At 44.9% G+C, this 15,000-nt stretch overlaps 1 protein-coding gene across 2 annotated transcripts in view; it reads left to right on the forward strand.

Annotated features, from left to right (window-relative positions):
- The window catches only part of pde8a (phosphodiesterase 8A), a 68,243-nt gene that overhangs the window by 20,176 nt on the left and 33,067 nt on the right, over positions 1–15,000 (forward strand). For both annotated transcript variants that reach the window (XM_084408765.1, XM_084408766.1), the window contains exons 2-3: positions 4,926–4,982; positions 13,899–14,089. In XM_084408765.1, the coding sequence (XP_084264891.1) occupies positions 4,926–4,982; positions 13,899–14,089 (248 nt within the window). The remainder of the gene's footprint in view (positions 1–4,925; positions 4,983–13,898; positions 14,090–15,000) is intronic.

A 15,000-nucleotide genomic window follows, 5' to 3' on the forward strand; every position in this document is an offset into this window, starting at 1 on the left:
CAGACTCACACTCTCTCAGACCAACACTTTCAGACCAACACTCTCTCAGACTCACACTTTCTCAGACTCACACTCTCTCAGACCAGACTCACACTCTCTCAGACCAGACCAACACTCTCTCAGACCAACACTCTCTCAGACCAACAGTCTCTCAGACTAACACTCTCTCAGACTCACACTCTCTCAGACTCACACTCTCTCAGACCAACACTCTCTCAGACCAACACTCTCTCAGACTCACACTCTCTCAGACCAACACTCTCTCAGACTCACACTCTCTCAGACTCACACTCTCTCAGACCAACACTCTCTCAGACCAACACTCTCTCAGACTCACACTCTCTCAGACCAACACTTTCAGACCAACACTCTCTCAGACTCACACTTTCTCAGACTCACACTCTCTCAGACTAACACTCTCTCAGACCAACACTCTCTCAGACCAACACTCTCTCAGACTCACACTCTCTCAGACCAACACTTTCAGACCAACACTCTCTCAGACTCACACTTTCTCAGACTCACACTCTCTCAGACTAACACTCTCTCAGACCAACACTCTCTCAGACTCACACTCTCTCAGACCAACACTCTCTCAGACTCACACTTTCTCAGACTCACACTCTCTCAGACTAACACTAGCCCAGACTAACACTAGCCCAGACTAACACTAGCCCAGACTAACACTAGCCCAGACTAACACGCTCTCAGACTAACACTAGCCCAGACTAACACTCTCTCTCAGACTAACACTCTCTCAGACTCACACTCTCTCAGACTAACACTAGCCCAGACTAACACTCTCTCTCAGACTAACACTCTCTCTCAGACTAACGCTCTCAGACTAACGCTCTCTCTCAGACTAACGCTCTCTCTCAGACTAACACTCTCTCAGACTCACACTCTCTCAGACTAACACTCTCTCTGACTAACACTCTCTCTGACTAACACTAGCCCAGACTCACACTCTCTCAGACTCACACTCTCTCTGACTCACACTCTCTCTGACTAACACTAGCCCAGACTCACTCTCTCAGACTCACACTCTCTCTGACTAACACTAGCCCAGACTAACACTCTCTCTCAGACTAACACTCTCTCTCAGACTAACGCTCTCTCTCAGACTAACGCTCTCTCTCAGACTAACACTCTCTCAGACTCACACTCTCTCAGACTCACACTCTCTCAGACTCACACTCTCTCAGACCAACACTCTCTCAGACCAACACTAGCCCAGACTCACACTCTCTCAGACTCACACTCTCTCAGACTCACACTCTCTCTGACTAACACTATCCCAGACTCACACTCTCTCAGACTCACACTCTCTCAGACTCACACTCTCTCAGACCAACACTCTCTCAGACTCACACTCTCTCAGACTCACACTCTCTCAGACTCACACTCTCTCAGACTCACACTCTCTCTGACTAACACTAGCCCAGACTCACACTCTCTCAGACTCACACTCTCTCAGACTCACACTCTCTCTGACTAACACTATCCCAGACTCACACTCTCTCAGACTCACACTCTCTCACACTCACACTCTCTCAGACCAACACTCTCTCAGACTCACACTCTCTCAGACTCACACTCTCTCAGACTCACACTCTCTCTGACTAACACTAGCCCAGACTCACACTCTCTCAGACTCACACTCTCTCAGACTCACACTCTCTCAGACTCACACTCTCTCTGACTAACACTAGCCCAGACTCACACTCTCTCAGACTCACACTCTCTCAGACTCACACTCTCTCAGACCAACACTCTCTCAGACCAACACTAGCCCAGTGTTTATGGTCTCTGGTCGTTTAGTCTGGTTGTGTTAGTAAACTATGTTGTGTTATCAGCTGGTGTTTGCCGTTGTGTTGTTCCCCGTGACACAGGAGATGTGTTTATACACACATGACTGTCAGGAGAGACCAGAGGTGTAAGCGACTGTGTGTGTGTGTGTGTGTCGTCCCCGAGCGCTGCTCCCTGAAGTGATCTGTGAGGAAGCGTTTGCCTCTATATCTCTCACACTGACGTCTGCCCTCTCAACAATGTCATCCACTTTCCTGTTATTCACATCAGTGGAAAGCCACTGCTGCAGTGTGTGTGTGTGTGTGTGTGTGTGTGTGTGTGTGCGCAGTGAGCAGACAGGATGCAGTGTGTGAGTCTGTGTCACTGCATGTGCTGTTGATCTCCTAGTTTCACACTAATCCGTCTGGTCATGTTTCAGGATTTCACGCATGCAGATCAACCTGTGAGACGGTGTGTTACTGTTACACTGTAGTGTGTGACTGACTGACCAACCAATCACATTACGACTGACTGACCAACCAATCACATTACAGCTGACTGACCAACCAATCATATTACGACTGACTGGCCACACGACACGACCTAAAGAACCTGATTGAGTCAGTCTGGATGAAAGTGTGAATGAATGTAAGAGCAGTTTAACTCTGTGTGTGCAATGTTAGAGAGAGAGAGAGAGAGAGAGAGAGGGAGAGAGAGGGGAGGGGCTTAGCATTAGCTGGGCCAATAGCAATGCAGCAAATTAATGAAAGGAATAAAAGTTCACAAAGGAAGTTCTTGCTGTCGGATGAGCTTTAACTGGAGTGTTTGTGTGAGATGTGCGCGAGCGGACGGTGGTTTACTAATCTCATTATCTAGTGGAAACGAGGCCACAGTGTCACTGTCCATGAGCAGGACACACACACACACACACACACACACACACACACACACACACACACACACACACACACACTCACTCACTCACTCACACACACACACACACACACACACACACACACACACACACACACACACACACTCACATTCTCACACACACACACACACACACACACACACACACACACACACACACAGGTCTTTGAGTAACTTCACTGTAAGTATGTTATGTAATTAATTCACAGCTGATTTGATTCTGTCTGTTGTATATAATCAACACACACACACACACACACACACACACACACACACTCTCACACAGACACACACACACATTCTCACACACACACACACACACATTCTCACACGCACTCACATTCTCTCTCACACACACACACACACACACACACACAAACACACACACATTCACGAAACACCAACAGAATGAGTATTTTAAAGCCATTGTCAGATTCATGACAGTGTTTGTGTTTTCCTGTAAGTACAAAGAAAAAATGTTGGTAATGGAGCGTAAAACATCTGAACATTAGTTCTTGTACCTAACCCTGTTCTTAACCTGTTCTTGTCAGCCAGACTGACGGAACTGCATCTGACACTTCTTTACCGCAGTAGTGTATCATAACAACATTAATGCGTTTAATGTGTAATAAATGTCCGTGATAAAAGCAGTTTACTCTAGATCTGTTATTCTGAGAGTTAGTGTGTGACACTCCAATACAGTCTTTCTGGCCAATTAGCCTTTTGCATTTTTGCTAATTACTGGAGCCAAACTCGAGAAGTCCAGTCAGCTTTATTTCTACAGCGCTTTATCCAGTGGAGTTAGTTTACCCAGTAGAGTTAGTTTACCCAGTAGAGTTAGTTTACCCAGTAGAGTTAGTTTACTCAGTAGAGTTAGTTTACCCAGTGGAGTTAGTTTACCCAGTAGAGTTAGTTTACCCAGTGGAGTTAGTTTACCCAGTGGAGTTAGTTTACTCAGTAGAGTTAGTTTACCCAGTGGAGTTAGTTTACCCAGTAGAGTTAGTTTACTCAGTAGAGTTAGTTTACCCAGTAGAGTTAGTTTACTCAGTAGAGTTAGTTTACTCAGTAGAGTTAGTTTACCCAGTAGAGTTAGTTTACCCAGTAGAGTTAGTTTACTCAGTAGAGTTAGTTTACCCAGTAGAGTTAGTTTACTCAGTAGAGTTAGTTTACTCAGTAGAGTTAGTTTACCCAGTAGAGTTAGTTTACCCAGTAGAGTTAGTTTACTCAGTAGAGTTAGTTTACCCAGTGGAGTTAGTTTACCCAGTAGAGTTAGTTTACCCAGTAGAGTTAGTTTACCCAGTAGAGTTAGTTTACTCAGTAGAGTTAGTTTACTCAGTAGAGTTAGTTTACTCAGTAGAGTTAGTCTCAGTAGAGTTAGTTTACCCAGTAGAGTTAGTTTACCCAGTAGAGTTAGTTTACTCAGTAGAGTTAGTTTACCCAGTAGAGTTAGTTTACTCAGTAGAGTTAGTTTACCCAGTAGAGTTAGTTTACCCAGTAGAGTTAGTTTACTCAGTAGAGTTAGTTTACCCAGTAGAGTTAGTTTACTCAGTAGAGTTAGTTTACTCAGTAGAGTTAGTTTACCCAGTAGAGTTAGTTTACTCAGTAGAGTTAGTTCTACAGTGATAACAGGAACATAAAGATTCAGCGATGCGACTGCAGTTCAGCTCCACTGTAGAGAAAGTGTAGTTGTTCATCTGAAGTCATCCAGTGGTGTAAAGGGTTAGGGTTAGGGTTAGGGTTAGGGTTAGGGTTAGCCTCAGTGCAGCTGGAGCAGTAGAAGTGCTCAGTAGAAATATTTTTAACTGTTGATTTTGCAGTAAACTATAGCGTTCTATACAGAAATATATGAATTTTTAGCTGTATCTCAAGCCCAGTTTCCCATGACTCCTCATGAACCAAACGGGTCTCTGTTAAGAACCTTCCTGTGTGTGTCTGTGTGTCTGTGTGTCTGTGTGTCTGTGTGTCTGTGTGTGTGTGTGTGTGTGTGTGTGTGTGTGTGTGTGTGTGTGTGTGTGTGTGCGCACGTTTCCATTCACTTTTCTCATGTTGTCTGATGATCTTTCGGGATGCTGTCCCGCAGAGGAACGGTCTCCTTAGTACCTGAGCAGCATCAGAGAGGATGCTGGGATCATTTTCTGCACATTCATCAACTCTGTGTCTGTTGTTCATCAAGATTTCAGATTTGTTCTCGACTGTCGTTTCAGAGTCCGTTGACGGAGGTGCAGTTCGGACCAATGAAGCTCTATGAAGATCAACTGCAGGTACGACTGTTCAGTGTGAGTGTGCGTGTGCGTGTGCGTGTGCGTGAGCGTGTGCGTGTGCGAGTGCGAGCGCGTGAGCGTGTGCACGTGTGCGTGTGCGTGTGCGTGTGCGTGTGCGTGTGCGTGTGTGCGTGTGTGTGTGCGTTTGCGTGTGCGTGTGCGTGTGCGAGTGCGTGCGTGTGCGAGTGCGAGCGCGTAAGCGTGTGCGCGAGTTTGAGTGTGAGTGTGAGTGTGCGTGTGCGAGTGCGAGTGCGAGCGTGTGCGAGTGCGAGCGTGAGCGTGTGCGCGAGTGTGAGTGTGTGTGTGTGTGTTCTATATTGAGAGGCTCATTATCGCTCATTAATTCTTCAGGCTAATCTTAGGCTGCTTGAGTGACTCCTGAGAGTTCTGGAGCTACTGCGAGAATATGAATAATCTCTCCATGATTGTGTTGTAGTGTGTGTTGTAGTGTGTGTGTGTGTTGTAGTGTGTGTGTGTGTTGTAGTGTGTGTGTGTTGTAGTGTGTGTGTGTTGTAGTGTGTGTGTGTTGTAGTGTGTGTGTGTGTTGTAGTGTGTGTGTGTTGTAGTGTGTTGTAGTGTGTGTGTGTTGTAGTGTGTGTGTGTGTGTGTTGTAGTGTGTGTGTGTGTGTGTTGTTGTGTGTGTGTGTGTGTGTGTGTGTGTGTTGTAGTGTGTTGTAGTGTGTGTGTGTGTTGTAGTGTGTGTGTGTGTGTGTGCCCTTGTTTATATTACATTGTGGGGACCAAATGTCCCCATAAGAATAGTAAAACCTGAGACCAGCCAGCGGTCCCCACTTTTCAAAAGGCTTATAAATCACACAGGATGAGTTGTTTTGAGAAAGTAAAAATGCAGAATGTTTCCTGTGATGGGCAGGTTTAGGGGTAGGGTTAGTGTGTGTGTGTGTGTGTGATGGGCAGGTTTAGGGGTAGGGTTAGTGTGTGTGTGTGTGTGATGGGCAGGTTTAGGGGTAGGGTTAGTGTAAGGGGATAGAATATACAGTTTGTACGGTATAAAAACCATTACCCCACAAAGATAGTGAACCAGACATGTGTGTGTGTGTGTGTGTGTGTGTGTGTGTTGTAGTGTGTGTGTGTGTGTGTTGTAGTGTGTGTGTGTGTTGTAGTGTGCGTGTTGTAGTTTCACAGTGTGTGTGTTTGCAGAGACGCACGTGTCGGAATGATTTGAAGGGCCTGGAATGTCACTGATTTCAATAACCGGTGTAGAAACCAAGCAGAACCTTCCGGTCTCTCTCTCGAGTCCAACACTGTGTGACTTAAACTGCAGTTCATCCACTGGCCACTAGAGGCTGCAGAAGAGGGTCATTACCCATAAACCCCTGTGTTAAAGTGCCCAACTTTACAGCAGAAACACACGTTTACAGTCTGGTGCTAAAACTGGTTTTGGTCTATAAAGCTGATGTTGCCCTTCATGACGACTGTGAGGGGGTGAATTTTTATATAACTCATCCGTTTAAATTATATTAAGCCTAAAAGTTCTGCATAATTAAAGGGTTAGTTCACCCAAAAATTAAAATTCTGTCAGTAATTACTCACCCTCATGTTGTTCCAACCGCGTAAGACCTTCGTTCATCTTCGGAACACAAATTAAGATATTTTTGATGAAATCTGAGCCATGTTTCACTCCTCCATAGGCTTCCAGTGTGACCGAAACTTGCTGGCCCAGAAAAGTTATTAAAGAGATCGTTAATATAGTCCAAGTGACTCCAGTGGCTCAATCTTAAGTATATCAAGCGACGAGAATACTTTTTGTGCGCAAAAACAAACAAAAATAACGACTTTATTCCACTATTCATTTCCTTCTCTCTGGATGTCTAGTTGGTTTGCGTAGTGTTTTTGCGCAGCGCGTCTGTGTTACACGTCACCACGTAGGCTCACTATTGGCCGACGCCGGTCATGTGTGTGTTGCGTGCAGTGTTGGGTAAGTTACTTTTAAAAAGTAATTAGTTATAGTTACTAGTTACTTCTCATAAAAAGTAACTGCGTTAGTAACTGAATTACATCATTACAAAAGTAACTAATTACCAGGGAAAGTAACTATTGCGGTACTTAAAAAAAAAAAAAAAAAAGTTTAAATATAAGAAATGTCTTGGATACCCCCAATGTGAAATGTTAAATGAATGAAATGGACACTAAATATAACATCTTATTATTATAAAACATTGTACACTAATCTACACTATTTTAATGTTGCTGTGGGACAATGTGAGAGACACCTATTAACTTAAATATTAAAATATTATCATTACTATAGTGGAACAACAAAACACAATAGATGGTTTAGAACTTTTATTATTTATTGCACAGACCACAACTGGCCAACAAAAAAAGTCAAAAAATAAATTATGCTTCTTAAGAAATGTACCAAAAATAAATAAATAGTAATAAATAAATAAAAATACATACACATACACTAGTGCACATAATTAAAATTATAAAACTCAACTGGTAGACATACTGTATAGCCTACTTGAAGTATTTTCTTCCTCACAATAGGAAGTTTAGCAAAAAGTGCTCTCAATATAATACTGAACAATATACCAACATAAATAATAATAATAAAATATAATCTTTTGGGGGTTTATTTTTATAACCTACAGAGAACGTCATCATCAGAGGTTATTTTAGCCAAATTCTAGTCGTGTTTGCCGCACGTGTTCACAACCGGTCAAACAAAGATGTTTTCTTTGAACGTTACCTGCGGGTTATTTTGGAGTTTATAAACTAAATAAAATCCTACAGAGATTATTCTAATGCTGAAATGTGTAATTTATTTATAAATAAAGCATTTATGCTGCTCGTACACACTCAGTCTCTCTCGCGCACTGCCGAGCGCTTTCTCGGACACACTCGGTCTCTCTCACGCACTGTCGAGCGTTTTCTCGGACACACTCGGTCTCTCTTGCGCACTGTCGTGCGCGCTCGCGGCATTCGCCTCGCTTTTGTCCAGTCTCATAAACACACACACCAGAGAAAAAACGTTGCAGCTCCTATGGCTGAGAGAGAGCCTACTCGGATGAAAACCGCTTCAGTGAGCTCAATTATAGTAACGCCGCATTTTATTGACAGTAACGCTAACGCCGTTGTAATGGAGGAAACAGTAATTAGTTTGATTACTCGTTACTGAAAAAAAGAACGCCGTTAGTAACGCCGTTTATTTATAACGCCGTTATTCCCATCACTGGTTGCGTGATGACGTGCAACACAGACGCGCAGCGCAAACACACTACGAGGCCCAGAGAGAAGGAAATGAAAAGTGGAATAAAGTCGTTATTTTTGTTTGTTTTTGCGCACAAAAAGTATTCTCGTCGCATGATAAACTTAATGTAGTGCCACTGTAGTTACTTGGACTATTTTAACGATGTTTTAATAACTATTCTGGGCCGGTGAGTTTCGGTCACACTGGAAGCCTATGGAGGAGTCAAAATTCTGTCAGATTTCATCAAAAATATCTTAATTTGTGTTCCGAAGATGAACGAAAGACTTACATGGTTGGAACAACATGAGGGTGAGTAATTACTGACAGAATTTTCATTTTTGGGTGAACTAACCCTTTAAGGGCGTGGCCACTTGAGTGACAGGTGGATTGCCGCTGATGTCACTGCTAGCCATTTGTCTGCTGTCTGTTAGCGTCACGTCACCTCAGCTAATCCGCCTCGCCGCACATTTCCGTTTTCAGCGAGTGACGCTTCCAAGATGGCGACGGCCGGCTCCGCCCACTTTGGGCTTCAGAAACGCTCTTCAGAACCGACGGGTGACATCATACACACTACGCCCAGTGTTTTATACAGTCTATGGTAGAAACTCTATAACAAATGCATTCAAGCGCTCAATGGACACACACACACACACACACACGTCTGAGACTGGATATAAAGTCTTATAGTGTGAGTTATAGTTTGAGTCTCGGCCCGTCTCTTCTGTCTAACTCCTGAACTGGACTATCAACAACAACACAACAGAAATGAACGACGATCCTCAACACCGCAGAAACACAGATCCACAGAATGCTGTGAAATTATTTGTCTGAATTGTGCAGCCCTAGCGTTAGCATTACAGCTTTAACTAGATGTACCGCATGGCGGTACAAAATATGACCGCCGCTCAGGCCTGCACTGGCTTTCCACAAAAATAAATGATGTGGAGCAATTTGGCTGTATTGCGTGTTTATGTATACCTAAAAAAAGTAGTAGTATGTGCATGTCTGTCTGTGTGTGTGTGTATGTGTGTGTGTTTGTGTGTGCGCATGTGTGTTTGTGTGTGTGTGTCTGTGCATGTGGATTTGTATGTGTGTGTGTCTGTGCGTGTGGATGTCAGTGTGTGTGCATGCTTGCGTTTGTTTGTATTCCTGCATGTGTGTGTGTGACAGTATCATCCTAAACCAGCAACCCTTCGCTCAACAGCACCATCTACAGGCCGATGAGTGTACAGTCACTAAATGTGCACATAAATGAATTTATTTTATACCCCCCCATGGATGAAATTCTACGAAACTTAGCATACCCCCAGAGGATGTCAAGTTAATCATACACATGAAATATGGTGCAGTTCTGAACATCTCCACTGAAGATAGGGGCGATTAAAGCAGAATAATATTGCATTTTCATTTTTTATGGGAGGGGCGCAAATCACAAATGAGTGATTATGGGCTAGATTGATGTGGGGCCTTAGGACCAACATACCATAAAAATTTCTTCATCCTCGGTTCCACGGTTCAAGTAGTTATTTAGGAAAAACTGCATTTTTTGGGTTTGGGGGGGGGCCCAGCGCGGGGGGGGAGTGGCCCCCGGGGACCAAACGAAATTTTTCCGTAAAAGTCTAGTGGGGCTACATGCCCACCAAATTTCATGTTCCCCGGTGTTTCGGTGTCCCTGGTATCGTTGACGGAAAATTCAGTAGATTGACAAAAAAAAAACAACAAAAAAAAACAATCCCTATATGACCGCTTTCGCTAGCTACGCTAACGGCGGTCATAATTACTGTAGGAAAGTGCAACAGTGATTTCCTTTTCCTGTTTTTGTCCTCCGCTGATCCCACATTCCCACAGAACACACACATCACATCGAGCGTCTGAACCGTCCGTACACACAAACATGCAGTGCTTCATCTGAGCCAGTGATTCATCTGAGCCAGTGAGTCATCTGAGCTTCATCTGAGCCAGTGCTTCATCTGAGCTTCATCTGAGCCAGTGATTCATCTGAGCTTCATCTGAGCCAGTGAGTCATCTGAGCTTCATCTGAGCCAGTGCTTCATCTGAGCCAGTGAGTCATCTGAGCCAGTGCTTCATCTGAGCCAGTGATTCATCTGAGCCAGTGCTTCATATGAGCTTCATCTGAGCCAGTGATTCATCTGAGCCAGTGAGTCATCTGAGCTTCATCTGAGCCAGTGCTTCATCTGAGCTTCATCTGAGCCAGTGATTCATCTGAGCTTCATCTGAGCCAGTGAGTCATCTGAGCTTCATCTGAGCCAGTGCTTCATCTGAGCCAGTGAGTCATCTGAGCCAGTGCTTCATCTGAGCCAGTGATTCATCTGAGCCAGTGCTTCATATGAGCTTCATCTGAGCCAGTGATTCATCTGAGCCAGTGAGTCATCTGAGCTTCACCTGAGCCAGTGCTTCATCTGAGCCAGTGATTCATCTGAGCTTCATCTGAGCTTCATCTGAGCCAGTTATTCATCTGAGCCAGTGCTTCATCTGAGCCAGTGCTGAGCCAGTGCTTCATCTGAGCCAGTGATTCATCTGAGCTTCATCTGAGCCAGTGCTTCATCTGAGCTTCATCTGAGCCAGTGCTTCATCTGAGCCAGTGATTCATCTGAGCTTCATCTGAGCCAGTGCTTCATCTGAGCCAGTGCTTCATCTGAGCTTCATCTGAGCCAGTGCTTCATCTGAGCTTCATCTGAGCCAGTGCTTCATCTGAGCTTCATCTGAGCCAGTGATTCATCTGAGCTTCATCTGAGCCAGTGCTTCATCTGAGCCAGTGATTCATCTGAGCTTCATCTGAGCCAGTGCTTCATCTGAGCCAGTGCTTCATCTGAGCTTCATCTGAGCCAGTGCTTCATCTGAGCTTCATCTGAGCCAGTGATTCATCTGAGCTTCATCTGAGCCAGTGATTCATCTGAGCTTCATCTGAGCCAGTGCTTCATCTGAGCCAGTGATTCATCTGAGCTTCATCTGAGCCAGTGATTCATCTGAGCCAGTGCTTCATCTGAGCCAGTGCTTCATCTGAGCTTCATCTGAGCCAGTGCTTCATCTGAGCTTCATCTGAGCTTCATCTGAGCCAGTGCTTCATCTGAGCTTCATCTGAGCCAGTGCTTCATCTGAGCTTCATCTGAGCCAGTGATTCATCTGAGCTTCATCTGAGCCAGTGCTTCATCTGAGCCAGTGATTCATCTGAGCTTCATCTGAGCCAGTGCTTCATCTGAGCTTCATCTGAGCCAGTGCTTCATCTGAGCCAGTGATTCATCTGAGCTTCATCTGAGCCAGTGCTTCATCTGAGCCAGTGCTTCATCTGAGCCAGTGCTTCATCTGAGCCAGTGCTTCATCTGAGCCAGTGCTTCATCTGAGCCAGTGCTTCATCTGAGCCAGTGATTCATCTGAGCTTCATCTGAGCCAGGGATTCATCTGAGCCAGTGATTCATCTGAGCTTCATCTGAGCCAGTGCTTCATCTGAGCCAGTGATTCATCTGAGCTTCATCTGAGCCAGTGATTCATCTGAGCCAGTGATTCATCTGAGCTTCATCTGAGCCAGTGATTCATCTGAGCTTCATCTGAGCTTCATCTGAGCCAGTGCTTCATCTGAGCCAGTGCTTCATCTGAGCCAGTGCTTCATCTGAGCCAGTGCTTCATCTGAGCTTCATCTGAGCCAGTGATTCATCTGAGCTTCATCTGAGCCAGTGATTCATCTGAGCCAGGGATTCATCTGAGCTTCATCTGAGCCAGTGATTCATCTGAGCTTCATCTGAGCTTCATCTGAGCTTCATCTGAGCTTCATCTGAGCCAGTGCTTCATCTGAGCCAGTGCTTCATCTGAGCTTCATCTGAGCCAGTGATTCATCTGAGCTTCATCTGAGCCAGTGCTTCATCTGAGCCAGTGCTTCATCTGAGCTTCATCTGAGCCAGTGCTTCATCTGAGCCAGTGCTTCATCTGAGCTTCATCTGAGCCAGTGATTCATCTGAGCTTCATCTGAGCTTCATCTGAGCCAGTGATTCATCTGAGCTTCATCTGAGCTTCATCTGAGCTTCATCTGAGCCAGTGCTTCATCTGAGCCAGGGATTCATCTGAGCTTCATCTGAGCCAGTGATTCATCTGAGCTTCATCTGAGCCAGGGATTCATCTGAGCTTCATCTGAGCCAGTGCTTCATCTGAGCTTCATCTGAGCTTCATCTGAGCTTCATCTGAGCTTCATCTGAGCCAGTGCTTCATCTGAGCCAGTGCTTCATCTGAGCCAGGGATTCATCTGAGCTTCATCTGAGCCAGTGCTTCATCTGAGCCAGTGATTCATCTGAGCTTCATCTGAGCCAGTGATTCATCTGAGCCAGTGCTTCATCTGAGCTTCATCTGAGCCAGTGCTTCATCTGAGCCAGTGCTTCATCTGAGCTTCATCTGAGCCAGTGATTCATCTGAGCCAGTGCTTCATCTGAGCTTCATCTGAGCCAGTGCTTCATCTGAGCTTCATCTGAGCCAGTGCTTCATCTGAGCCAGTGCTTCATCTGAGCTTCATCTGAGCCAGTGATTCATCTGAGCCAGTGCTTCATCTGAGCTTCATCTGAGCCTCATCTGAGCCAGGGATTCATCTGAGCCAGGGATTCATCTGAGCTTCATCTGAGCCAGTGCTTCATCTGAGCCAGGGATTCATCTGAGCTTCATCTGAGCCAGTGATTCATCTGAGCCAGTGCTTCATCTGAGCTTCATCTGAGCCAGTGCTTCATCTGAGCTTCATCTGAGCCAGTGCTTCATCTGAGCCAGTGCTTCATCTGAGCCAGGGATTCATCTGAGCTTCATCTGAGCCAGTGCTTCATCTGAGCCAGGGATTCATCTGAGCTTCATCTGAGCCAGTGCTTCATCTGAGCCAGGGATTCATCTGAGCTTCATCTGAGCCAGTGATTCATCTGAGCCAGTGCTTCATCTGAGCTTCATCTGAGCCAGTGCTTCATCTGAGCCAGGGATTCATCTGAGCTTCATCTGAGCCAGTGCTTCATCTGAGCCAGTGCTTCATCTGAGCTTCATCTGAGCCAGTGATTCATCTGAGCCAGTGCTTCATCTGAGCTTCATCTGAGCCAGTGCTTCATCTGAGCTTCATCTGAGCCAGTGCTTCATCTGAGCCAGTGCTTCATCTGAGCCAGTGCTTCATCTGAGCTTCATCTGAGCCAGTGCTTCATCTGAGCCAGTGCTTCATCTGAGCCAGTGCTTCATCTGAGCCAGTGATTCATCTGAGCTTCATCTGAGCCAGTGCTTCATCTGAGCCAGTGCTTCATCTGAGCCAGTGCTTCATCTGAGCTTCATCTGAGCCAGTGCTTCATCTGAGCCATTGCTTCATCTGAGCCATTGCTTCATCTGAGCCAGTGCTTCATCTGAGCCAGTGCTTCATCTGAGCTTCATCTGAGCCAGTGCTTCATCTGAGCCAGTGCTTCATCTGAGCCATTGCTTCATCTGAGCCAGTGCTTCATCTGAGCCAGTGCTTCATCTGAGCTTCATCTGAGCCAGTGCTTCATCTGAGCCAGTGATTCATCTGAGCTTCATCTGAGCCAGTGATTCTTTGAACTGTCTGTTACAGTGAATCGGTTCAGATGAACTGTATGTTCATGTCCGGGTTAGCAGCTGAATTTCTCTGATCTTCTCATGTTTTTGTTTTGGAACGCACTGATGAAGATTGTGTGTGTGTGTGTGTGTGTGTGTGTGTGCAGGTACTGTTAGTGTTTGCCAAAGACGACGCTCAGAGCGGCAGCTTCACCTGGGCCTGTGAGCGCGCCGGGTTCAGGTGTAATGTGGCCCGAACACCAGAGGCGGCGCTGGAGAGTTTCCAGGAGAAGAACCACGACCTGATCCTCATCGATCACAGGCATGCCCGGTGTTTCGACGCTGAAGCGCTCTGTCGGTACGTTCCTGTCCTCTCAGTGACTCCTCCATGAACGGGTCATGTGGTCATGTGGGTTCTGATGTTTCTGTTTGCCCTGTGACCCCTCTGTGATGATCTTGTGAACATGTCTCTGTGTAGTGGCTGCTTTTATGAGCGGATGCTAGGGTTGGGTATCGCTTGAATTGTAACGATTTCGATTCCGCTTATCGATTCAGATTCTTATCGAATCCTAATTTCGATTCCAATAAGGTAAAAAAAAACTTGGATACCATTTACATTTAGTCTTATTGCAAGACATTTAATTGTAGCTGAAAATCATGAACACAAATCAACAGGTTAAAGAACTCTCACACAAGGAGCGTTTGCCTATGGGTTAAAAACACCATAGAAGAACAACTAGCCGAACTAATATACATGCAAAGCATTATTAAAGACAATACAAAATTCGCAAACAAATCAATTTAACTGAACAAAGAAACGATTGAAATAAACAGTGTTTTAGGATTTTCAGGTGTTCAGGTACAGAAACTGTAATCAAATGTAAAATAACACTGCAGTTTATAAATAAAATATACATTACAAAAGTTATTCAGTGAAGAACGAGTGAATTTTCTCTGTCTTTTGTTGTTTGATTAGTGTTATTATAGCAGGAATATTAGTGTTATTATAGCAGGAATATTAGTGTTATTATAGAGCGGGAATATTAGTGTTATTATAGAGCGGGAATATCAGTGTTATTATAGAGCGGGAATATCAGTGTTATTATAGAGCGGGAATATTAGTGTTATTATAGAGCGGGAATATCAGTGTTATTATAGAGCGGGAATATTAGTGTTATTATAGAGCGGGAATATTAGTGTTATTATAGAGCGGGAATATTAGTGTTATTATAGAGCGGGAATATCAGTGTTATTATAGAGCGGGAATAT

This window comes from Rutilus rutilus (assembly GCF_951802725.1).
Source record: "Rutilus rutilus genome assembly, chromosome: 5".
Classification (NCBI taxonomy): Eukaryota; Metazoa; Chordata; class Actinopteri; order Cypriniformes; family Leuciscidae; genus Rutilus; species Rutilus rutilus.